This window comes from Amblyomma maculatum, chromosome 3 (assembly GCF_055883805.1).
Source record: "Amblyomma maculatum isolate TAMU_Amacu chromosome 3, ASM5588380v1, whole genome shotgun sequence".
Classification (NCBI taxonomy): Eukaryota; Metazoa; Arthropoda; class Arachnida; order Ixodida; family Ixodidae; genus Amblyomma; species Amblyomma maculatum.
This window is the reverse complement of record NC_139346.1, coordinates 156,120,896-156,145,235: the sequence shown is the minus strand read 5'-3', so window position 1 is coordinate 156,145,235 and position 24,340 is coordinate 156,120,896. Positions and strand designations below refer to the sequence as shown.

Here is a 24,340-nt window from a genome sequence, read left to right as displayed (position 1 = left end):
TCGAATATAGCTATCATGACATATTTGCGCTTAACATAACAGACTGTGTTTGGCGCATGATAGTCACAGTTGCTTATGCGCCATAAGACTCCATATAACTAAACTAACTAACTAACTAACTAAACATTTCAGTTCAGTTCAGTCGTTCAGTCGCGTCCGACTCTTCGTGACCCTATGGACCATATCACGCCACGCTTTCTGGTCTCTCACTATCTTCCTAACATCACATAACTTCACCTGCAGCGCCTCGAGGATGCCATCTAACCATCGCGTTCGCTGCCTACCCCTTCTCCGGCGACCCTCAACCTTTTCCAACATCAAATCTTTCTCCAGCGACTCCTCTCTGCTCATCAGCTGACCACAGTAGCTGAGCTTTAACTAGAATTTGACCCTCCAATGAGCAGTCAGGGTTTATGGTCGACAATATCGACTGATTTGATCTTCTAGTCGTCTAAGGAACTCTCAAGATTCTCTGCCAGCACCACAATTCAAACGCGTCAATTCTTCGGCGGTCAGCCTTCTTCAAAGTCTAACTCTCGCATCCATACATCACAAGTGGAAATACCATAGCACGAGTTATACGGATCTTGGTTGGCAGTGTGTCTCTGCTCTTTACTAGCAGATAAATGAAGGGGAAATGAGGGTGCTCGTTATAATACATGAAGGAAAGAAGCCAACAGTCGGCGAGGCCAAAGAAAGCATTGGGGATTATATGTTTTATGTCTTTTTTTATTTTTACTTGGATAATCACAGAAATGAGTAATGCAATCTGCTTAGGGGAAGGATAATTAAACACAAAGTAGAAGAAAAAACAACGTGCCGATGGTGGGGACCGAACCCACGACCTCCGAATATCGCGTCCGGTGCTCTTCCAACTGAGCTACATCGGCCGCTGTCCCCCCTGCTACTTGTTTGGGTATTTATGTTGTCTGTATACGAACCTTGAGAGTGTTCACCAGCGCCGCCCTCAACTATAGCGGCGGACGTGGAACGTCCTGTGTTACCGCCAGCGTCACGTAGAACGTGATCAAGAGCGAGGGCGAAAGCTGTGCTAGAACCCTCTTACGCTACCTATGGCTTCAAGACTGCCAGAACCGAGACCCCCGTAAGCTATAAGCAGATAAATGAAGGGGAAATGAGGGTGCTCGTTATAATACATGAAGGAAAGAAGCCAACAGTCGGCGAGGCCAAGGAAAGCATTGAGGATTATATGTTTTATGTCTTTTTTTTTTAATTTTTACTTGGATAAAGCAGATTGCATTACTCATTTCTGTGATTATCCAAGTAAAAATTAAAAAAAAAGACATAAAACATATAATCCCCAATGCTTTCCTTGGCCTCGCCGACTGTTGGCTTCTTTCCTTCATGCTCTTTACTAGGCAGTCAAGGCTAACCATGGCTCTCTTTCCCAGAAGCAGGCGTCTCCTAATTTCATGGCTGCAGTCTCCTTCCGGGGTAATCTTGGAGCCCAAGAAGAGAAAATCTGTCACAGCTTCCACTTCTTGTCCCTTGATGCTTCAGGACTTGATGGGGCAAGACGCCATGATCTTTGTCTTTTTAATGTTCAGTTTAAGCCCAAACTTCTCACTCTCTTCTTGTACGCGTATCAGAAGTCTCTTGAGTTCCACTTCACTTTCTACCATTAAAGTGGTATCATCCGCATATCTAAGGTTATTACGTTTCCCAGCAATCTTCACTCCAGCTGAAGACTCGTCCCGATCGGCCTTCCCCATGATGCACTCAGCATATAGGTTAAATAGGCAGGGCGACAGTATGCAGCCTTGTCTCACTCCTTTCTCAATCGGAAACCAATCAGTAAGACCATGCCCAGTTCTGACTGTGGCCTCTAGCCCTTCATACAGGTTCCTGAGGAGACAGATGAGGTGATTTGGAACTCCCATCTCTTGGAGAGCTTGCCACATTCTACTGTGATCTATACGCAGTCAAACGCTTTCGCATAATTAATAAAGCAGATGTAGATGGGTTTCTGGAACTCTCTTGCCTTTTCCATGATCCAGCGAAGGTTGGCAATCTGGTCTCTAGTTCCTCTGCCCTTGCGAAACCCAGCTTGCACGTCCGGAAGCGACCCACATACTGCTGCAGCCTACCTTGGAGTATTTTCAACATCACCTGGCTAGCATGCGAAATAAGCGCGATCTTGCGGTAATTGGAACAATCTTTGGCACTGCCTTTTGGCACTAACAATTACATTAAGCCTAATTTGTTAATGGCAAAGAAAGTTTAGAATGTGTTATGCATTTACATGGTACACCTGTACTTGTTGTTATGCTAATTTTCAGTCGTATATTAACGGACTACATGAATGTGCCTGCCGAACATCAATAATCTATTATTTGCTAAGTTACATGTGTTGTACAAATGTTTAGTTTTGAGCTACTTAAGGAAGAGAGAAAGGGACGCCATTGTGGAGGGCTCTCGTTCACATGGCGATTTCTGACATCGCATAGCACACTGACGCACTGGTGTTTCGCCTCCACCGAAAAGTTGCCGCCGCGGTAGGGTTTGAACCCACATACCCCGTTTAAGTATTAATTGGTTCACAGGAAAGGAAAGGCGCAGTATCTGTCACACTTGTTTTCTGTGGACACCTCAACCGCGCCGTGAGGGAAGGGAGGAAGGCGGAAGTGAAAGTGGAAAGAGAGAAAGAGGAGCCGTAGTGGAGGGCTACGGAGTAATTTCGACCACCTGGGAATCTTTAACGCGCGCTGACATCGCATAGCACACGGACGCCTCATCACTACCAATCTAGCCACAGCCTTTACCCCCGCCCGTGTAAAGGCCTTTCAAAGGCGGATGAGCGGCTCTTACTCCGCCTCTATACCAACACACTGCTGTGCCCGGCAGCTCTAAAACACTTCGACCCTGCTTTCTCTGGCAGCTGCCCGCACTGTGGGGTGGTGTCTTCGGACATCTACCACATGGTGTAGGCCTGCCCCTCAAATCCGGCTATCCCCCCTCACCCCAACCCAACCCGGGAGGACTGGGAGGCGACCCTGCTCGGCTGCTCCGACCTGAAGGCCCAACGGCGGCAGACGCCACTGGGGTCCCGAACTAGGGACCTCCACCTAGTGTTTGTGAGGGTTGGCCCCTTCAGGGTCAGCTCACGCATAACCTCCTGTATTTGTCCTATATAAATGTTTTCTACCACCACCACCATCGTTTCGCCTCCATCCGTTTAAGTATTCGAAATAATATTTGCTAGCACATCTATGAGGGCACAAATGACAAAAAGAACCCATTTGACCCCCTTAATAGTACCGGTTCAGTAGTCGGGCATCTTAACCACTGAGCTGCCGCGGCGGACATACAGAAGTTTAGCAACTGAAAACTTTTCAGCTGGGCTTGTTCTAGGTGCACCCTCGATGACGCGGCTCGTAGTTGGATTCTGGAGAGTTTGGCCCGCCGCGGTGGCGCAGTAGTTAAGATGCCCGACTACTGTGCCGGAGTACCCGGGTTCGAACCCGACCGCTGGCGGCTGCGTTTCGATCGAAGCGAAACGAAGAGGCGTCCGTGTGCTGTGCGATGTACTGCACGTTAAAGCTCCCCAGGTGGTCGAAATTACTCCGCAGCCCTCCACTACGGCTCGTCTTTCTCTCCATTTTCACTCCAACCTTCACCCATCGCTTACGGCGCGGTTGAGGTGTCTACAGAAACAAGTGTGCGCCTTCCGATCCCTTCCTGTGAACTAATTATTATTATTATTATTATTATTATTATTATTATTATTATTATTATTATTATTATTATTATTATTATTATTATTATTATTATTATTATTATTATTTGGAGATGTGGACGTTGCAAGCCAGGTAACTCGCAGAACGCACGTATGTACAAGTTTTTCGATCGTGAAGGGGTGGTTAGAGCGGAAGAGCGGCCTTCGCTACACGCGGTGCGAATGCGAATTTATCTCCCGGCAGCGTCGCCCGACTCCGCAGGCGACGGCACGACGAGTAGGTGCAGTGGGCTCCCCTTTGCAATCAGAGCGCATGCGTAGTTATCTCCTTCCGTCCGTATTTAGAAGCACGTTCCGAAGGCTGCGTTGCTCGAGTCGGTAGCGTCACTCGTCGAGAGACGCGCGTATTACGTGGTGTATGTGTGTGTGTGTGTTTCCTGTAATATGTAGTGGCAGCAACATCACTTCCGCGCTTCCCATGTCGTTGCGCATTGGGAGAGTGGTGTGAAAGGTCGAAACCAATGTCTGCGCCGTGTTTCACAAGTTTTACTCTCTTATCTGTCACAATTGTTTTATACTGTCGACAAGGCACCTCCCCAATCGCTTTTTCCGATACTCTTCGAAGACAACGACTTAAGCGATGGAGCGGTTAGCAACTGGAGCGATTGAGGTGGGAACCAGATTCATTTTATTCGATTTCCCCGGCCAGTCTAGATCCGCCAGTTGGTTTGAAGGCCGTCTGAGACGCGTTCGTATTACGCCGTAGTAAGTACCAAGAGTACCGGTTTTATTGCGAAATGCACTTGAAGCTTGCTTCCCGTGGTTTCATGTTAGCAGTTTTCGCGCGGAAATTAATTTTGACAACGTTTGGATTTTTATAGACTTATCGTCCCAAGCAACTCAGTAGAGGGCTCAGGCAGTTTTGACCTCCTGGGGTTTCTTAACGTACGCTGGCAACGCATAGTACCAAAGCCTCGTGACAATTTGAGCAGCTTTGGCAGTACATACTACACGGACCCCTTGCTTTTCGCCTCTATCAAAAAGGGGCTGCCGCGGCCGGGATCGAATACGCATTCTTAGGTTCAGCAGTTCTGAGCCGTAGCGACAGGGCATTTTGCAATAAGGTGCCACTATTTCAACTCGATAATAAATTTATGAAATATATACTCCTAATGGCTATAATTAGTATCTTCATGGTATTCACTCTTAATCACAATTTAGTCGTGTAGCTACCTAGGCTTAGATGGTGTTTATGTTGTAACAAGTTTTCTAGAAAAAATTGTGTTCAGCTTGGTTCAGCACCCGAATAAAAATATACACGGCCTCCCTAAAGTCTAAAACGGCGTAATCTGCAACACACTAACTGCCTTTGCATACCTTTGGCTGAGTGGCCTAGCTGGTTACGACGAGGAGGCGGAAGCGAATTTTTTTTTCTAACAGCTCGCACACGTTGCATGTGATTCATCGTCTGTCGGTTGCCACAGGTGCTTCGATGTCGTTTTGTTGCCTCATGGGAAATCGCACATCTGTCACATTGGGGATTGGTGAGGCGCACCGTCACGATGCAGTTCATCCTTTCCTGCTCCGCCTACAATTCTCTCCTCGCTCATTTTGTGGGCTGGCTGAAACGAAATGCATTTTGCAGGAGATAAAGATTCAGCGGGAGCGAATTCGAGTGCAAATTTTGTTGTTTTTTGCGAGTTTGCTGTCTTGTTTCGTTGTTACCCAAAGCAGCACCGAAACATTATAATAACGTTATTTATTTGTTGGAGTCTAACGTTAATACTATGATCCTAATGTAATTTTTTCTAACACTGCTGAAACGCTATGCATACACGTAATTATAATGCTATTCTAACAATATAAATACATTTACATAACAATTCAACAACTTAAAATAATGGTAAAATAACAACAATGAGGGACCGAACTTCACAGTTTATTACGCGCATGCACACTAGCAGGTTCATCAAATTTGCGTGAAGAATGCTACAGGAGCAACCATGGCACAGTACAATATAGCGCACAACTATATATGAAGCATGTCTCACTCAAGCACTAACCTGATGCTGTAACCCAGGCTGATCTTTATATATTCTACCCATGAGCAGTGGCCTCAAGTATGTTAGTGGCGAATTGTAAACAAGTGCAGTTTTTAAATGATTCCTAAAGTATATATATATACATATATATATATATATATATATATATATATATATATATATATATATATATATATATATATATATATATATATATATAATATGTGGCTTGCAAAGATGTTTAATTGCAAATTTTTGTTAGTTGAAGTCTATCATCACTGCTAAAGAATCCGAGAAAAAGCCCTGAAACAGGTGGTAAATTAGGGGCTTGAAAGGGATCATGCTGACATTTAATGTATTTTTAACTTAGTAGTAACGTTTCACATAACATTATAAGTTCGTGCTTCATGAACATTACTCAATCACACACACAATGTTAATAAAGAGTTTTTAAAACAGGTGATATATTAGGTACTTGAAGGGATCATGTTGACATTTAATGTATTTTTAACTTAGTAGTAGCGTTTCACACAACGTTATAAGTTCGTGCTTCATAAATATGGGATAACGCAGTTCTGTTCCCATTTGAGTAATGCAGCTGATAATGAACCTCTGTACGAGGCGGAGGATGTTGTCCTCGTGCATTTCTCTGTGTTTATTTGATATACATGAGCAGACCACATCATGCCTTGTTAGTTTGAAATGTAGGAGTCTAATATTCTGTTCGACGCTAGGTCCAGACTTCTAAGTGTTTCCATGCAGGTTGTTCCTTGTGTGAGGGGTCCCATGAAACTGAGCGTCCGAACTTCTGGTGTTGGTTGGCGCTGCGAATAGAGATCCATATCTGCAATTTCCTTGCTTGGTCTGTGTTCTGGAGCCTCTCTAAAGAGCAGAATCTCTGGTTTCTGAGTGACCACTTAGGGCCTCTATCCGCAAGTGAGTTTCTTCCATATCGACGGCTTTCTGCAGAGTTCCTTCTATTTGGGAGTCGCTACCTGTTGTAGTGCGCGGGGTAATGTCGTCTGTGTAGGTTTGCACAGGTTCGGAATTTGATTCATGGGCGCCGAAAATCGGGTTACCATTCTGGATTAGTCAAAGACGAGGACATTGCTTTCAGCGACGCATCCCTTCTCTCCGGTCCACACGCTTTGCCTGTCTAGGAGTGCCTCGATGTCCGCGCACCTCCTTTGGACGATCGAGGCACCCCACGCATGTCCGCCATCAGGAGCTATTTTCCCCATCGCCTCCAACCAAATCACGTGCTCGGCCTGCCTCCACGCTCGCCTCACTGCGTCACTCGAGGGACATGCCCGCATTTTCGCATGCGGAACCCATACCCCTTACAAAGTAAACACTCTGCTTTAAGTATGACGCAGCAGCGTTATGACTCCCGTCTGCGCCTTTCCTTGCGGACCTTCGTTCGCGCGCAAGCACTATGTTGGTCTCTTAATCTCTAATCTCGTAATCTGTGCCTCTATTATCTTAGAAGTAATCATTAGCATAGAATCACGAGCCAGCATATCATGTGGAGTGTTGGGGTCGCCACCTATTGACTGACCAGTGGCGCCCTCTAAGCTGAAGACCAGCCGGGGGTTCTCAGAATAAATCAGTTTGTGTTCTGTTCTGGAGCAGCGTGGTCGTCTCGCTCTCTCTCCCGGCCTTCGTGGCTGGTGGTCGTCTCCCGGCACGCCAGCGCGGGAACTCCCACACAACATGGTGTCAGAAGTGACAGCAGCATGAAAAGCTCGTTTTGCAGCAGGCCAGTAGCCTTTGCCTCAAGCTCAATGACGACCACAGAAAAAATGTACAGTCAGACAGGAAAAGAGGCCTTGGCTACAGTGTGGGCCATCCAGAAGTTCGACGAGTTCACCAGAGGCATCGCCTTCATCGTAGAAACAGATCACCTTCCTCTCGTATCATTGTTTGACGTAATGCAACTTGATGTGCTTTCTCCGAGGATGCAAACACTCAGGCTCAAGACAATGCCTTACTAGTTTCAGATAATGTGTGTATCTGGAAAATAGTTGGCTACAGCGGATGTATTGTCCCGCATCCCTCCCAAAGTGCATCCAGTAGATTCCGTAGAATTTTATTGCGATAGCAATACTGCGCCAGGTTTTAGCCCGTCGCGTCGTCCCGGGAAGAGCCACGTTTGACCTTGAACAGCCGCGAAGAAGAAGAACGCTCGGTCACCGGCAGCTAATGCTTTCGCTCCACATTCGGTACAGCAGCATTGAACCCTTCTCATTTATATGTGGGCTGGTAGCTTACGCTCTCGCGTCATACTCTTAAAGGATGAGCTTAAGTGTCCCCAATAATGCAGCACCTTACACTGAGAGGGCGATAGGAGAATGATGTAGCCGACAAAAGAAGCTTCCACCGTTGCTATCGTAATTCAACTAGGGTTAACCAGAATTAAACCACAACTAAATTTTTTTTGCTACCGAAGTCGTGGCTTCCGCTTCATATGTGCTTCCTGTGAGCATGCAGGATATCAGGAATGCCCAAAGTTGGGATGGAGAATGCAGCACGCTCATCTCTTTCTAGCATCACGGCTGGCCAAAGAAGTCAAAGATGCCTCTTCTCGTGTCAAAGTAGGAATCAGTGAAATATGAACTTTCTGCTTGTGATGGTCTTCTAAAAGGCACTCGCCTCTTGATCCCTTCAGCAATAAGGGCAGCAGAATGGACGTTTCATAAAGGACATCAGGGCATCAGTCGAACCAAGGCCCTCACTCGTGAATCTGTATGTTGGCCTGGCACAACAGCACATGCTACCTCTCTCGCGACCAGCTGTGAGAGGTGTGCTCTTAATCAAGTGAATTCAGCAGAACCACGCCTTTCTACAAACCTCCCTGGTCGTCCCTGGGAAGTTCTGGGCATGAACTTCTTTCACCACAACTCTCAAACCTTCTTGATGGTAGTGGGCTACTACTCCCGGTTCCCGGAGGTGGTGACACTGAAAAGTGCAACAGCTCCAGTGGTCATTGAGGCGCATAAAAGCTTGTTCGCCCATCGTCGGACACCTAACAGGTAAAGTCAGACAACGGTCCACCCCTTTCTTCGCATAAGTTTGTCGCATTCGCTGCATCCTATGGTTGCGACCACATCACCAGTATCCCCAATTACTCACAGTCTAATTGAGAGGCGGGACGAATTATCCGAATTGGGAAAGGCAACTTCCGTAAGTCAAAAGATCCTCATTTGGCCCTTCTCAACTATATGGATACACCAGACGGGAGTGGCTTCAGACCGGCTCAGAACATATAGGAACGCAACTGAGAAGTCGAGTCTCAAAGCTGGATGGGAAGCTTAGCCCACACTTGCAAAAAAGGAAGGAGGTAGCACTTAAAGATAGCCATTACAAGACTGCGAAGCATTAACGACTGCGAAGGACTTCAACCGACGTCATCGTGTCAGGGATCTGCCATCACTTCAATCCGATGAACAGGTCTGGGCTCGACCTGACCAGGTGCGTGCTACAGTTCTAAGCAAGGCACAGCGTCCAAAGCCCTTTTTCGTCGAAATGGAGCGAATACCGACTCTGCAGCGGAATCATCAATATCCTGTTCCTATTCTGCTGAGGGCAGCAGATCCCGCACATTTCCAGCCACAAGTGGCAGCAGCACCTTATCCGCCGCCTGGAACAGCAGGGCCTTCTTCACGTTCTGGTGGTGGTGTCGTGTTTACCCGTAGAGGCCGCCGTGTAGTAACACTGGACCGCTTGAACTCGTGACTGAGGGGGGAGATTTTGGGGTCACCACCTATTGACTGACCAGTGGCGCCCTCTAAGCTGAAGCCCAGGCGGATATGTGCTGGAAATAAAGAAGTTTCTGTTCTGTTCTGGAGCGGCTTGGTCGCCTCGCTCTCCCTCCCGGCCTTCGTGATTGGTGGTCGCCTCCCGGCACGCCAACACAGGAATGACCACACAACACAACAGAAGAGCCAACCGACATGGAGTAGAGCCCCGCTTTAACCGCGCCGTTCGAACGTGCCTGCGTGGCCTAGGAATAGCGCGTCTTTCCTGAAATCGAAGAGTCTCGGTAAGTTCGATCCCCATTCCACCCTTCCAGGAGCTGCTTATAGTTAGTCACACCTGCCAACTTTGCCATGTCACGTGGTGTCATGACGTCACACAACCCGCCGACCAATCAGAGCCCTATCATGTCACTTGCCAACTACCAGCTTTCGTTACAACGTTTACTCCGACATCGAGTTTTCTTGTGAAAGAGATCTTCCACACATATTTTGATAGTGATAAGTATGCGGAAGACCAAAGGTATGGCCAACAGCCTCGAAATGGCACAACGGTAGACGATAGCCAGCGAGCTAGGCGCTGGAAGTGGTGAGGGAATACGTCCACTTTGGAGAGGTAGTGGACGCAGATCCGGACCACGAAAGGGAAATAACTGGAAGAATCAAATTGGGTTGGATCAGGGTTTGCAAGCGCTTTCAGGTCACAAATAACAGCTTGCCAGAGGAATGGGGCTGGAACTTCGAGGCTATAATGAAAAGGCTCAAACGAAATTGAGGACAAGGCAGAGAGCTGTACACGGAAAATGTTTGGTGTAACGTTAAGTGACAGGAAGCGCGAACGCTTTCGGGGAAGATCTCTGGCGAAGCAGGAGCGATAACCTTCCTGCCTGCAACGCTGTTTCGGTTGGCGAGGAGTTCGTTTTTTTTTTTTTCTATATCTGCTATGGCTTCATTTCGTGTCTCATTGTTTGTCCCAGGAGGCCCTCTTCGCAGCAAAAATGATTTTTTTTTTATTAAAAAGTTTCGCCTGCACCCTCAAATTACCTGTTTTCCAATGACATGCAGAGTGTCAAGTTCGGCTGATGCCTTCATTTATTCGTCAGTCTATTGACATATTCACATCATGTACAATTAAGGCACTCGAGTACTGTGCGATGTCAGTACACGTTAAAGAGCCCAAGCGGTCAAAATTGCATGGAGCCGTCCACTATGCCGTCCCCCAGAGTCGACGTCGCTTTTGGGTGGTAAACCCCAAGTAATGTTCTCTTCTGTGTTTGGGTGTCCGCTCGTGGATGAGAGCGGCTTCCAAGAAGGTACTCAGCAGACGGTGCCGTTCAAGATAGCACAACAGGCGTGTATTTGGTTGCCTTGGTCATAATACAACACACACACAAAAGACTAACTGTTAAGCAGTACACCGCAACGTACTAGTAGTTCCGCGCACGGTACACTCACGGCTCGCAAGCCGTTAAAAATCGGGCCAGGCGCGCACGACTGCCCGTAAGTACGCGCAGCCCTAGGGCGACCGCGGGAGCTTCAAACCACGCGACTGCTCACAGACGCGGCTCCGTTCTAACTCGAGTTCCCTCCCCGCCGTAGCATAGCCCCCCGACGCGCAGCGCTCCCTCTCTCTGTTTTACGAGCCGTGTCACTCGTGTACGTTTTACTTTCACGCGGCAGACAGCTGAGATGATCGCCTCTCCCCGCGGGGGCATTGCCCGCCGTTAGCAATGTTTAGTCTGGCGGTTTCTCCCGAGAAGTTCCGCTCTTTGCAGACACATGCGAAACCGGAGAGCGATGCATTCCTACCGTCCCGGTGCTCTGTCTCCGGAGAAACACGGCTGTTGTATATGGGCTTCGAGTGCGCGCATCGGGGCCCGCCTGGCGGGTGCAGAGGATCCTCTATTGCCGACGTCGCTACACCCCATAAACTAAACCAAAATGAAATAAATGCATTCGTGTAGCCTTTGCCAACTGCATAAGCAGGGAGCCTACAGCCACCGAGGCAAACGAAAGCGCAAGGAAACTTCTTTTTCATGTTTGTAAATATGAATATGTAGAGTACGACTACAGGCTGGTGATTATGAGCTACCCGAAAGCGAAGTGAAGACCGAAGTGATAGTGTACCTATAATTTGCGTTTGACCTAAGTTAAATTGTTTACCTTTTTTTTTTTTTTCTCTTCATGTGCGCCCGCTTCCTTTTGTCAATACCGACGCCAGACAGTACGAGTGAGTTGAGTTGTGCTTCCTCGGTGACCTCCTGACAGTGTCGTGGTTAGGGTCCGTGAACCAAGGCGTGGTGGTTGTTTGTTGGTCCCTTCGCACCAAATGGTTAAACGTTCTATTTTGCGTGTGCTTCCACGCACGTTTGTTATTAACGTCGCCGCACGCATCCTCAGCATTAAGCTTTCTCTGATGAACAAAATGCCGTGAATGTTCAAGCACTTTTTATTTAGATTCAAGCGCAGTAAAAATATTATTTAAAAGCAGTCGTTTTTCTATAACTGTCACAGAAAAGGTTATTAAGTATGTTGTTTAATAAGAGCGGGTCGGCAAATCAAATATTTAATTTAAAGGTTGGCCCTGTACTTTGTGCATTGGGCTACTTTGCGAAAACGAGAAATAAATTTCACGTTATTCTGAAATAAAGAGGCCTACATTTCTGAAAGCCGTAAAATCCGCTGCTTACGAATGAGCGCTGAAAAAAAAATCTGTTATAGGCTTCGTAGCGCATCTTATTCTTATCTTATTATTATGCTACGCAGCGTATCTTCAGCAGACAAGAAGTCGACAAGCCCTGGATACAGATATTGGTTAGTACCGGTTTAAGCTCAGCTTGACATGTTGTGTTTGCATTGAACCATTGCCGTAAATGGTAGCGGCCCTGCTCGCATCAATATTTTGCTCATTTGCAGAATTTAGCTCCCATACCAAGCCCCTCTGGCAACAGGTACAAAATAACGCTATGGGATGGACAGCAGCGGTGCACGCGTGAGTTACGAGTTTTGTTGCTTGCCTCGTAGTTTTGAACGTTGGTTAAAGTGCATTGATAACTGCTTCGCCTTCGTTGTGCAGGTGCCATGCTGGGGACCAAGCTCAACATTATGGTCGACAACAACGAAATCGAAAAGTTCGCAGTGGTTCAGTTGGACCACTACTTGTGTTACTCCGCGCCGCTTGGGTACATTTCCAACAATTTTCGCGGACGTTTACAATTGATGTAGTTTCATGCATTTGGTGCGGATATTGGGGCGAACGCACAGTACGGACGATATATTGCGACGCTTTAGAAGACGACGCGGATCGAGAATCAAAGCTTTGAATCCACACACACACACACAAAAAGAAAAAAAAAATCCGTTACCGAATCACTCGCCTCAGATCGGAGTTCCGTTCGTTTTATTTTTTTTTACGTAATTTGTAACCGTACTACATGCAGAAAGCATTTATTTCCAGCAAACACCGAATAGCCTCTGTGATGCGGCCTGTAGTCAACTGCGTATGGCCATCGCATTCAGGTCAGCGAGCACTGCATTGTGCTGGTGAAGATATGCTCGCCGCTCCACATGATTCGGCGGTAAGAGAAGACAGATGTATACTAAAGGAAAATGCTGACTGTCTATACTCGCGTAGACTACCTTCCTGAAGCTCTGTCAGCGTTTCCTGCGCGCTCAGGAGTGTTTATATGGAGTGGAAAAGTTAGAAGAAATCCCTCATTTGATCTGGACCGCATTCGCACACGAAACTGAATACGTCATGACGTCATTTCGTGACGTGCCGGGACTACTATCAACGAACCACAGTCACGACATTCTCGGGAAGCGCGCGGCTCGAAAGAAGGGGGGAACCGAACGGTGGAAATTAAATCCAGAGAGGCGAGTATACAACACTTTTTTGTGATAAAATTCTTATTTATAAGCACTGGTTAAGCAATCCGCAATCCGCAATAGTAATTTAAATTGGCCTGCCTACTGAAAGATCGGAAGCGATCCTTTGTGGGCGACCGAACAGTTTTAGGGAATACATTCTAGCTGAGAAGCACGTCTGTTGTGACAGCTATCACCTGATTTGACTTTTTTATGCACACCGATGCATCTGCAGTGACTTGGTGGTCACACGTTGTTCGTAATATTCGCTCTTTATCTAAGACACTGCTATATATAAACCCTATGCTAAGGAATTGGCTTGCTATATGTAATAGACTCGCCGCCCTGAAACTATTAAGCAGCTGTGATCGTCCTTTAATTACCTCGCCGGCCCTGAAAGTATTGGGCAGCTGTGACTGTCCTTTACTTACCTTTATGCCTTGAACTTTTTCAGGAACGTCCTGGTTGTGCTAGGACTGACAGTCATACAAAAAGGAAGCGCCCTGGGTCATGTGCTGGGAAACTATCCTGTACTATCCTCATTGCCAGGTGCGTCATGTGAAGGTGAGGAGAGCTCTGAGCCGCATCGCCATCTTTTCACCGATACATCGTCCTCATGTTTGTTGTTTTTCTTGTTGATATTAAACAACAGTGTACAATCGCATCGCCCTGGCGTAAGCGCTCTCGCAGTGGACATCACATGGTCAAAATTGAATATAGAAATGCGTCCACGTCTTTTGAGCTTTTGTGCACGTGCCCTCATTTCTGTCGGATCTATGTGGCTCTGCTTCCGATCAAGATCTGCTTTTAAAAGAGAAAGGCGCCGCCCGAGTGCTCTACACAGCGGCAATGCAGAGCATATGCCTCAGAAGCACATCAATGTTCTCCCCAGCAAAGCAGCCCTGTTTTACGCCAGACCTTTCTTCCTTCGAGTCCGAAGAATCTTTGCTGGGGGCGTCGCTGTTGGTATAGCTGCAGAGTGATTGAGAATTGATTAGCCTGTCGCAGAGCAGCTCTGTCGTCGCGCATTTAACTGCGTGATAATAATAGCTGCAAGTGTACTGTTAGAACATCTAAAAGCTTAGCTTATAGCTTTTCGGTTGAGACTATAGAATTGCGGAATATGGGTAAATATACACAAAGCAACAATGCATGCTCCATATCGCGATAGAAGAGAGGAGCTAAAAAATGAGAGCGGGATAAACTCAGTGATGACACATGCGCATTCAGCAAATCAGTTCTGTTGACGTACGTGCAAGCTTATCAACCTAGCTTTACAATGCCCTCATTGAGACAATTGCCATTGCTGATTGAGCAGTAAAGGTAGTTCTTCAGCGTGCGTGAAGCAGCTTTGCTGCAGCAGTGTTGTACCCGCGTTACGTGTACTTATACGCAAAATTATCACAGAATTGAAGTAACTTTGTTAGATTAAAAACAAAGTTATATATGCACACGGAGGGAGCCAAGAGCTAAGGAATGCACATGAAAAAATGTGGAATAATACATGCGGTAGTGACAATTCGTTAGAAAGTGAAAAAAAAAAAAAACAACAACAACTAAAGAGACGCAAAAGCTTTGCTTGAAGAGTGTATACGCGAAGCGCTGTCCAGCCTGAGCAAAGTTATGTGTGCGAACATGTTACATGCGAACTTATCAGTCACGATGTGGTCACGATTACGTTATTTGCAAATGGACGCACAGGGTACACCGATATCATAAATGACAACCTCGTTCATTTTCAGCATCAGCGCCACCTGCATTCAGCAACTGTCCGCGCCTCACTTCTGTCGGTGATATCGTCCCTATTGCACTGTTATATCCCTTTTACAACGGGTAAGTTAAGTTCTGTTTCAACTGACCACAGCATGCTAGCGCTTTCTTTTAACCAGCTTTTTTTTTTTCCAAAGCCATGAGAACTGTTTTCATTCCGTGGCAGCATCACTATGACAGCATCACTTTTCAGTTTTATGCTCGTAATGCCCTGTCTAAACTCATATTCAGTGCATGGCAGTGTGTGGAGTCTTATTTCAAGGACGCATCGCGGTGACGGTCAGTGGATATCTGAGACCTGTGTTTTTCATGAGACGATTACTGCATTTGCCGTTACAGTGAAGCTCGGCTGTTGCACTTTCCTTCGAATAGATCGTGCATGAGCTGAAGAAACGTGATCTAACAAAGCAACGTAGACTACTGCTATCTTGCCTTACCTGCCGTATACTGTATCCAGCTTTCTAAGCTGTGCCTTCTTAGGAAGCTTACATTCATGTATTCAACCTAATCTTTGAGAAGAGCATGTCTACGCAAAAGTCATTTCTCCATAGCTAAGTACAAGCTTTACGTGCTAAAACAAATCGTAACCCATAGTTTTAGTTAGTCGTTTAGCTGAGCTTCTAATGAAGGTTCATTAGGCTTAGGAAGGCGTAACTGTGACTTATGTGTGTTCAGACGGCAATCGTTCAGACGGCACTGTACTGTTGTAATGTCACATTACAGAGCTGTAGACTCAGCTAGGACCAGTGCAGGCTTAAGTAATCTTAGCAATCTGAGGCTTATGACGGTGTAATTCCACCAACGTGTGTTAAGACACGCCAAGTCTATCGTTTTCTAAGCTGTAGTCCATAATGGTCATTTTCTTAATTATGGTTAATTACTCCTAATCTCCTAATCAGGTTTTACCTTGGTCATGCACTCATGGTTGTCTTGGTGACTATATATAGCAAGTCATAGCATATATATATATATATATATATATATATATATATATATATATATATATATATATATATATATATATATATATATATATATATATATATATATTCGGCATGCCTATATATCCTTGGTGTTTGCGTTTTTGTCATAGGAACATTTAGTTTTTGGTAAGGTGGACGGGAGCCGGAAATCGTCGAAATTCGCCGAAGTGCATTAATTTGACCTATGGTTTCATTTTTTCGCCAACAAGCATGAGCGTGGTCGAGATATTTACCTTTTACAAAGACGTCTCGCACGAATTCAAATTAAAGTCGAGAGTGGCGTTTTTGTGTTCACTTCAAGCGAATGGTTAGGATGAAAATGGCGTCCTAAGAGTTTTGCGTGTGGCTTGAACCGCCGAACGAAGACTTGCTTGCACTATAGAATGTTCTTGTGGGCTGACTTGCCTCTCTTCCTTGCACGCTCGAGGTGGACCATCCGAGCACGTGTTACGAACAAATCGGGCGTCCATGAGTATAACACTGCCAAGAGTCAAGGGAAACGTTTTTCCATGATCCTGCTGGATGAAAGCGGAGAGATACGTACCGTGGCCTTCAAGAACGAGTGCGACCGGCTATACAGCACCGTTGAGGACAGCAAGGTATGCTAAATAGTCATGCCTGTAACATTTTAAGAGTGAGATTCTCACTGGAATATCTAAGTGCTGTAACGTAAAGCCCCTGTAGAGGCACTTGCTTGGCGTAACGTTGCCAGTGCCTTTGTATCGTTCATTACACTATGGAGGGGAAGGTAAGGACCTCTTAAAATGAGTTAGAAAGATGCTATTACGATCGTCAAGAAAAGGTTTCTTATTTTCCTTTGCACAGTGGTACATTACGCGTTAAACCACATGTTGAGGAAAAAAGTCTTCTTTGTCCCATGGTAGGTGGACACCTTAATTTACCATAAACCATAAACCGGAGACCATAGATCATATTTGCCTTGACTGTTGGGATTCAGTATTTCTCTGGGAAAGGTTGCAGATGACTTAAAGAAAGGACCTGTCAATCACTCCATATGATATACGGTTCTTTCTTGTGCATAATCAAGGGGTTGTGCCATACGACTTGATAATTTTGCTTTGCCTTCGCAGTGTATCGAAAAGAGAATGGCCTTGAGACACGCTGACATAGATGCTTGCTCAGCGAGTACTTCATTGAAAGTGTTACATGAAAGCGATCTATAATCCCCAAAATGAGAAACCTGAATGGACGCCAGATTTGATCGAGCTGGTTAACCTAAACCTTTTTCTGCAACACAGTGCTGTCTTACTTTAACCACACTGTACGCTTCGTTGTGAACAGGAAATAAGGAGACAGAAAGCGAAACGCTATTGCCGGGGAGGGGGAATGGAATTGAAGCAGGATTTTTCGGCTAGAAAACAATGTAACATGGTAGGCGATCGGCCGTGAAAGTCGGACCAAATGTAGAAAAAAAAAAAAAGAGGAAAAAATCAAGGTTTAGCTACGTAATGTTTCCGGTTAATTATTCGATAGTATAAGGAAGCGGTAGATGAGATGTAGATGGAAGAAGTATGATAAAACGATGGCCCGGGGCGTCAGGGAAGGATGGGAGTGTGTCAATGTTGCAGCGTGTCGCGCAAATCCGACACGATGCCCCTGCGAAACTGTGAAGTGTTAGCCTTAAAAGATACAACAAATGACTGAAAAGGCCACTGAAAAATGCTTTCAATGCGTAGGACAAATGCTCCTTAGCATTCGTCCAAAGTATAACTCCTTGGAACGAAGCCAGAGATCTATAATAAATCTTTATAACAGTGCTTTTTGAAATTCCCGGGCTGATTCTTCCTCGCGTGGTGGTGAGATTTGGAACTATTCTCCTCTAGATCATACGCGACATGCTGTGGACACGATGACCACACTTCCGGTGCGAAACTCGCGCGCTACCTAAACCCTTTAGGCACGCGCAAGGGAGATCACTGCTTTCGTCACGCGGTTTCGCTTTACCGCTGCTGCAACGTTTTTTCGGTAGCCCTGCAGGAGGTGTCCTGCGCGCCTTGTTATATCGTTGGCTGCAAAGCCATTGACCGGTGGCAAACGAACTCCGCGTCATCCGATGGCGTTTCATGGGCGCGGCGCAGTCGTTTTCCGGAGCGTTGAGTGGAGCGGGGAGAGGAAAGGCGAAATTTTCAATCGCCGATATCTCTGATGTTAACGAAGCTAGCTCAAAAATTCTTGCGATAGGTTGACTGTCATGAATTTAGGGGAATGTAACAGTGCAAAGACGTACATGCAACCGCGAGACACAAAAGAACCCGACGTGAACAGCGCAAAGGCATGCAACCACGGAATACAAGAAAACACGTCGTGCAAAAGCTCTTGTGTCACGTCGGGTTCTCTTATGTCCCGCGGTTGCATGTTATCGCACTGTTACATTCCCTAAATTTCAGATGCGCCAAAGTGCCCAAAATGAAGCTCTAATGATTGCGGAAGTACCTATCGCTCGTCTTCTTTATATACAGAACTTCATTTTATGCATTTCACGGTTGCTTTAAGACTGACGATTGGTGTGGGCCCTTTACAGTCGTTCTCTCTTCTCCATGGGGCGAGAACTGAAGCCGCACATGCCATGGGCAAGAAGCAGCGACCGTTACAGTGGGGGATTTTATTTTGACATGTAGCGCTAACCACAGGCATTATAGCAAACTTAGTTCAGCTAGGGAGATGGAGCTGCTGCTAGTAGTTTCACGAGATAAAGGCTCGTGTTGAAAATAAATGGCTGGAGGGGGTGGGGGGGGGGGGGAGGTGACGCGATAAGGAGTTGTACTGCGGCTCACCCTTTGTGGATCCTGATTCGCGTACATGCACTTTGCTACTTGCTTAAGAAATGGACCCTTAATTTGTGCCACACATACTAATTGGCATACAGTCATAAGCTACCGTATTACGCTCTGGAGCATCCGACATAGATACAAAGTCCCTTTTTAGCCAAGCCGTGGTACGAACGCGTGCTTGCGTAGCCAAGAAGTATACAGTGTCTTACTCGGGATAAAATGGTCCTGGAGCGAAGATTTATATTCCCATCTCACCCTCCCGTCTCTGAGCAGAAGCCTGAACTGGCAGCTCCTGGCTTTCCCTCTGGTCTCGTTGCGTCACAGAACTCGCCTACCGATCAGTGCATGTCGCTTGCCGCTTACTACGTGCCAAGGGCGTGTCTGTGATTTTCCGCTCACGCCAGCAAAACGCTGGATTTTGGAATTCACATTCGGTAAATGCGGTTCGCTCGGCATGTGTATGTAAGCATTAGTGTTCCACCCGGACGGTGTTCAAGCCCTTGGAGCGGGAGCCATTGACCACTAAGTCAATAATAGAAGAGACATCCGGGCGAGTTGGTACGGTGACATTTATGAAAAAACAGCGCTACAGACGGGGACGGAGGTCAAGAACAAACAGGACGGGCGCTGACTCGCAACTGAAGCTCATTGAAAAAACACAGAATATAAATAACCCAGCCAAGCAGCACCAAAACACACATTAAACAAAAAACCAAATCATGATGACCCGACACACGCATCACGTTCAAGAAACCCGACCTCATTATCTGTTAAAGCGATCTGTTCAGTTGTGAGTCAGCGCCCGTCCTGTTTGTTCTTGACCTCCGTCCACGTCTGTAGCGCTGTTTTTTTTTATCAAGTCAATAATCTTGCGATACCCCATACCCGCATAAATCCCCCAATACCAGAATCAACCCACGTGACACGCTGTGCCCCTTCTGCACCCTCCCCACCTCTCGACTTTAATGGAAGACTGCGGCTTCCCCTTGCCACCCGTCTTCTCCATGTCTTCTTCCCCTCTTTCGTCCTCATATATGCACTGACGGAGTAATTTCGGCCCCGCCGGGGTGGTGCAGTGGTAAGACGCCCGACTACTGTGCCGGAGTACCCGGGTTCGACCTCGACCTCGGCGGCTGCGTTTCGATGGAGGCGAAACGAAGAGGCGTCGTGTGCTGTGCGATGTCAGCGTACGTTAAAGATCCCCAGGTGGTCGAAATTATTCCGTAGCCCTCCACTACGGCCCCTCTTTCTCTCTTTCCACTTTCACTCCCATCTTCCCCCCTTCCCTCACGGCGCGGTTCAGGTGTCCACAGAAAACGAGTGAGACAGCTACCACGCCTTTCCCTTCCTATAAACAAATCAGTTTAAATCAGAGCAGAACAGGATTGCTCTATCGCCACCTTGGCTTCTCCATACTGGGGCCTTACACGTCATTTTCGGACACTTTGGGTGATAATGTAACTTATAATGCGAACGAACGAAACTGGAAGCGTGAAATCGCATAGTGCGCGATGTCTACCCTGGAAACACAGCAGTGTCCGTGCAGCAATGTAGTTAGCGTTGCACGCGAGTTTCCAGCGCGACAGCAAGACAAAGAGGCGAGAGGTAAAGAAAAAGATGGCAACATTGATTTGAGGGAGCGACATCTACACAAAGCCGCATATCTCTACTTCTGTGTTTTAGGTTTACTACATTTCGAAAGCCAATGTCCGGAGGGTTACATCAAATTACTCGTCTTCTATCAAGAATGATTGCGAGATGATTGCCACATCGGGGACAACCTTCGTGCCCTGCGAAGATGACACCTCGAACATCCCTGCGCTGCGGTTCAACTTTACATCTATTTCACGCCTGCATGAAGCGAGCAAGGACAGCGTGGTCGGTGAGCACACCGTCTCTTTCGAGCTTCTTTCGTAACATAAACTGAAGTCATGTCTATAAAAAAATTAGCATGTCGTTGTCAAGCATACGTGTAAGGAACTACTCAGTGAAAAAGTTTCAGTTAAATACATGTTTTATGTGTTGCTTTTACTTACAGCCGATGTTAGAACGATTGCGAGCATTTATCGTACTGTGTCCAGTGTAGGGCGAAGGCCTCTATCTAGCAATGATGTTCACTAAAACCTACGCTAGCTGCGCCTGCCTTATTCAGAATACAAAATACTTCGCCATATGCTTTTTGAGTAGGTTAAGTTCTTTAACATATCTAGAAGATCGACACTAACACGTGACAGCGAGCGATTGTAGTATGCATCATTAATGCTATGCTGCTTTTTCGTTACGTTCTTGAAATTTGTCTGTCCCTCAGTAAAAAGAGGCACGTCCCATATGTTGCCATACGTCCCATAAGCCTATGGTATTTTTTTTCTGCTGCGCCATTGAGATCAACGTGCGGGCTTTAAAATTCTTGTTCACGTGGCGATTTAAGACACTTTGCAGATCGTTTATTACCTGCCACGCTTACAGCCAAAGCAGTTGGCACGCCAGCAGTCTCCTGAGTGTTGCAGATATATGTATGTATATGGAGGAGGAGGAGGAAACAACTTTATTCAACGCACTATTAAGCGTCGAGAATGTCCTGGGCCAGGGTCACCAAAGTCAACTGGGTTTTTAAGGTCTATGTATGTATGTATGTATGTATGTATGTATGTATGTATGTATGTATGTATGTATGTATGTATGTATGTATGTATGTATGTATGTATGTATGTATGTATGTATGTATGTATGTATGTATGTATGTATGTATGTATGTATGTATGTATGTATGTATGTATGTATGTATGTATGTATGTATGTATGTATGTATGTATGTATGTATGCATGCATGCATGCATGCATGCATGTATGTATGTATGTATGTATGTATGTATGTATGTATGTATGTATGTATGTATGTATGTATGTATGTATGTATGTATGTATGTATGTATGTATGTATGTATGTATGTATGTGTAATATGCACTGTGCTCGCAGACGTGATCGGAGTCTGCACATCGCCAGGTGAGGTGAAGACGGTGACTTCGCGCAAGACAAACCAGGAGCTGAAGAAGCGGGATGTGTGCCTCATGGATCAGAGCGGCACTGAGGTGTACCTCACGCTTTGGGGAGATCAGGTGCGATTGCACACGGCGCGCGATCTTCCAGTTATCATCCTTAGTGTTGCTTGAGAGGCCGGTGAAACGCTGAAACGCGTAGAGTGAGGGTTGTTTGCTATGAGACATGTCATTTTTTTTTTTTCATCGAATCGCTGCCGGGGCTGGAGGTGAAACCTCCGTTCAAAATACAAAGGTCTCGTACATCGCATGCTCGTAACTGCACAACAGACGCTGTCATAATTCATCCCACTCAACTTTGGCCAGGAAATCGGTCTTGCCTGCTTTCAGTCTGCATTGCTTGAAAATTATCTCTGCACCGTGTAATTCACATATTCAGAATTACTCTTCGTACAGTTGATCCCTGATATATTGAATCGAAACGAATCGCGGAAAAGTTCGATATACAAAATCTGCAAAAAGAGAAGCCTCTTTGTTATAGAAAGCGCGAATATGGTGCTCTATATGGTGCACCAATGTGGTGTACTAACGCTATATATCACTGTAAACAAAATCGCACCCTTAAATATACATTTCGTGTCTATAACTCGCACCCTGCAAAAAAGGGTGCACCCTTTTAATGGGCGCAACGCACCCAATAAAAGGGTTCATCAGTACCTCAGTGCACCTTTTCTCGAGGGTGTGAGTTATAGTCAAGCAAGGGTGCGTTTTTTTTTTTTTTTTTACAGCGGCGCGTTTACTGCAGCGGTGGGCAGAGCACTAGTCATTGCAGGCTAGGCGGCACGTGAGGCATACGCGCGCGAATCCGCGCGTGGTCGAATGTGGTCGAAATTACTCCGTTGTTGTTGTTGTAGCTGTAGGAAGAAAGAAAAGAAAATGCATGGGCCTGCTACTGGCTCTGTAGCTGAGCCACCTTCGCTGCGTCGTGCGGACAGAAGAAAAAATAGACAAAGAAAAAAAGAAAAGGGAGAGAAAGACGCGCGCCGCAACAGCAGCCGTCGTCCACCACTACCGAAGTGGTGGCGGGTGCAATGACGGCCCGCAACAGATAAAAATCAGTGGCTGGCTAGCCCCCGCCGCAAGCGGCGTTGACCTACCGTCCCAGCTGGAAGAAGGCAGCAGAGCAGGTAACAACACAAAGCATAAGAAGCACACACACGCACACAAGGACAAGCCCCATAGGGCCAGGAACTGCCACCCTTCCCCTCTCATTACTCCGTAGCCTTCTACTACGTCTCCTCTTTCTTTTCTCGCTAGCCTTCCACTACGGCTTCTCTTTCTTTACACGTTCACTCCCACCTTCCTCCCTTCTCTTACGGCGCGGTTCAGGTGTCCACAGAATCAAGTAAGACAGGTACCTAGCCTTCCCCTTCCTGTATAGCAATTATTATTTACGCGCACCAAGAAACGTCACGTAACAGGAGTGATAGTGCGCGTGTACCGTCCGAAGTCACACTTGCGGAGAAAGTGTGGCAGATACTGGGTCTTGCCTGTCCTGTAAGCCAATTATAATTATATGCAGCACTGCAACGAATGTCCATAACATCAATATAGGAGAGGCAAAGTGATAGGAGAGGAAGGGTAGGGTTTCGCCATTCTTTTTAGAGACATCCTCCTCTATTTTTTTTGAGGCGAAAGCCTTTAAAAGCTCATGGAGGGTGGCTGCTCCGGGCCCAACGGGGCTCGGAATGGTTGGCCCCCGCCGTCTGCGGCGGGTGCTCGCCTGCCACCGGCGGTTCTACCTGTTGTAGGCTGTCATTGCACCTTTCTGTGGCAGACGACGTCTGTTGCGACGCGCGTCTTTCTCTCTCCCTCTTCTTCTTTTCTTTCTTTGTTTTTTTTCTCTGCTCGCGCGAGGACAATATTTAATGGCTCATACTGTCGTCGTTCGTTCGGTCCCACTATAGCTGTCAATCATCCTGACAGCCATGCCGGCCACGTGAGAAACGTATCTTAGTTCTCCTTGTCCAGCGTCATATCAGCGTGGTTGCCATGGAGACCGCCGTCGCTAGTTAGTGGTAGACATTGGCCGCTAATGATAGTGGTAGCCACTGATAGTGACAGTGATGATGACGACAGAGATGACTTACTATGACATCACCTGACCGAATGTGACGTCATCATGACCACTTCCGGCTATGTATAATAACCGGAACTGACGTCATGATGACGTCAAATTCGGTCATGATGTCACCAGGCGGTTTGCGCATATACGAAGCTGACTCCGCCGGGTGGTGGAGGTAAAACATTTATTCGATATTTACAAGGAGGCATGTATGCACGGAGCCTTAATTGCCTCGGCCTTATAAATACTAGATGGAGCCCCTAGTCATCCCATTGACGGTTGCCGCCGTCCGCGCACGCCGCGTTAAGGCCC

The 24,340-nt window shown here is 46.6% G+C and overlaps 1 protein-coding gene across 1 annotated transcript in view; it reads left to right on the top strand.

Moving 5' to 3' along the window:
- The first annotated feature begins 4,119 nt into the window (after nt 1-4,119).
- The window catches only part of LOC146196564 (neprilysin-1-like), a 118,514-nt gene continuing 98,293 nt past the window's right edge, over nt 4,120-24,340 (top strand). Inside the window, exons 1-8 of the mRNA XM_084598311.1 lie at nt 4,120-4,367; nt 12,261-12,308; nt 12,411-12,486; nt 12,571-12,676; nt 13,816-13,925; nt 15,104-15,194; nt 16,542-16,713; nt 20,590-20,788. Coding sequence (XP_084454437.1) covers nt 4,338-4,367; nt 12,261-12,308; nt 12,411-12,486; nt 12,571-12,676; nt 13,816-13,925; nt 15,104-15,194; nt 16,542-16,713; nt 20,590-20,788 — 832 coding nt within the window. The 5' untranslated portion in view covers nt 4,120-4,337. The remainder of the gene's footprint in view (nt 4,368-12,260; nt 12,309-12,410; nt 12,487-12,570; nt 12,677-13,815; nt 13,926-15,103; nt 15,195-16,541; nt 16,714-20,589; nt 20,789-24,340) is intronic.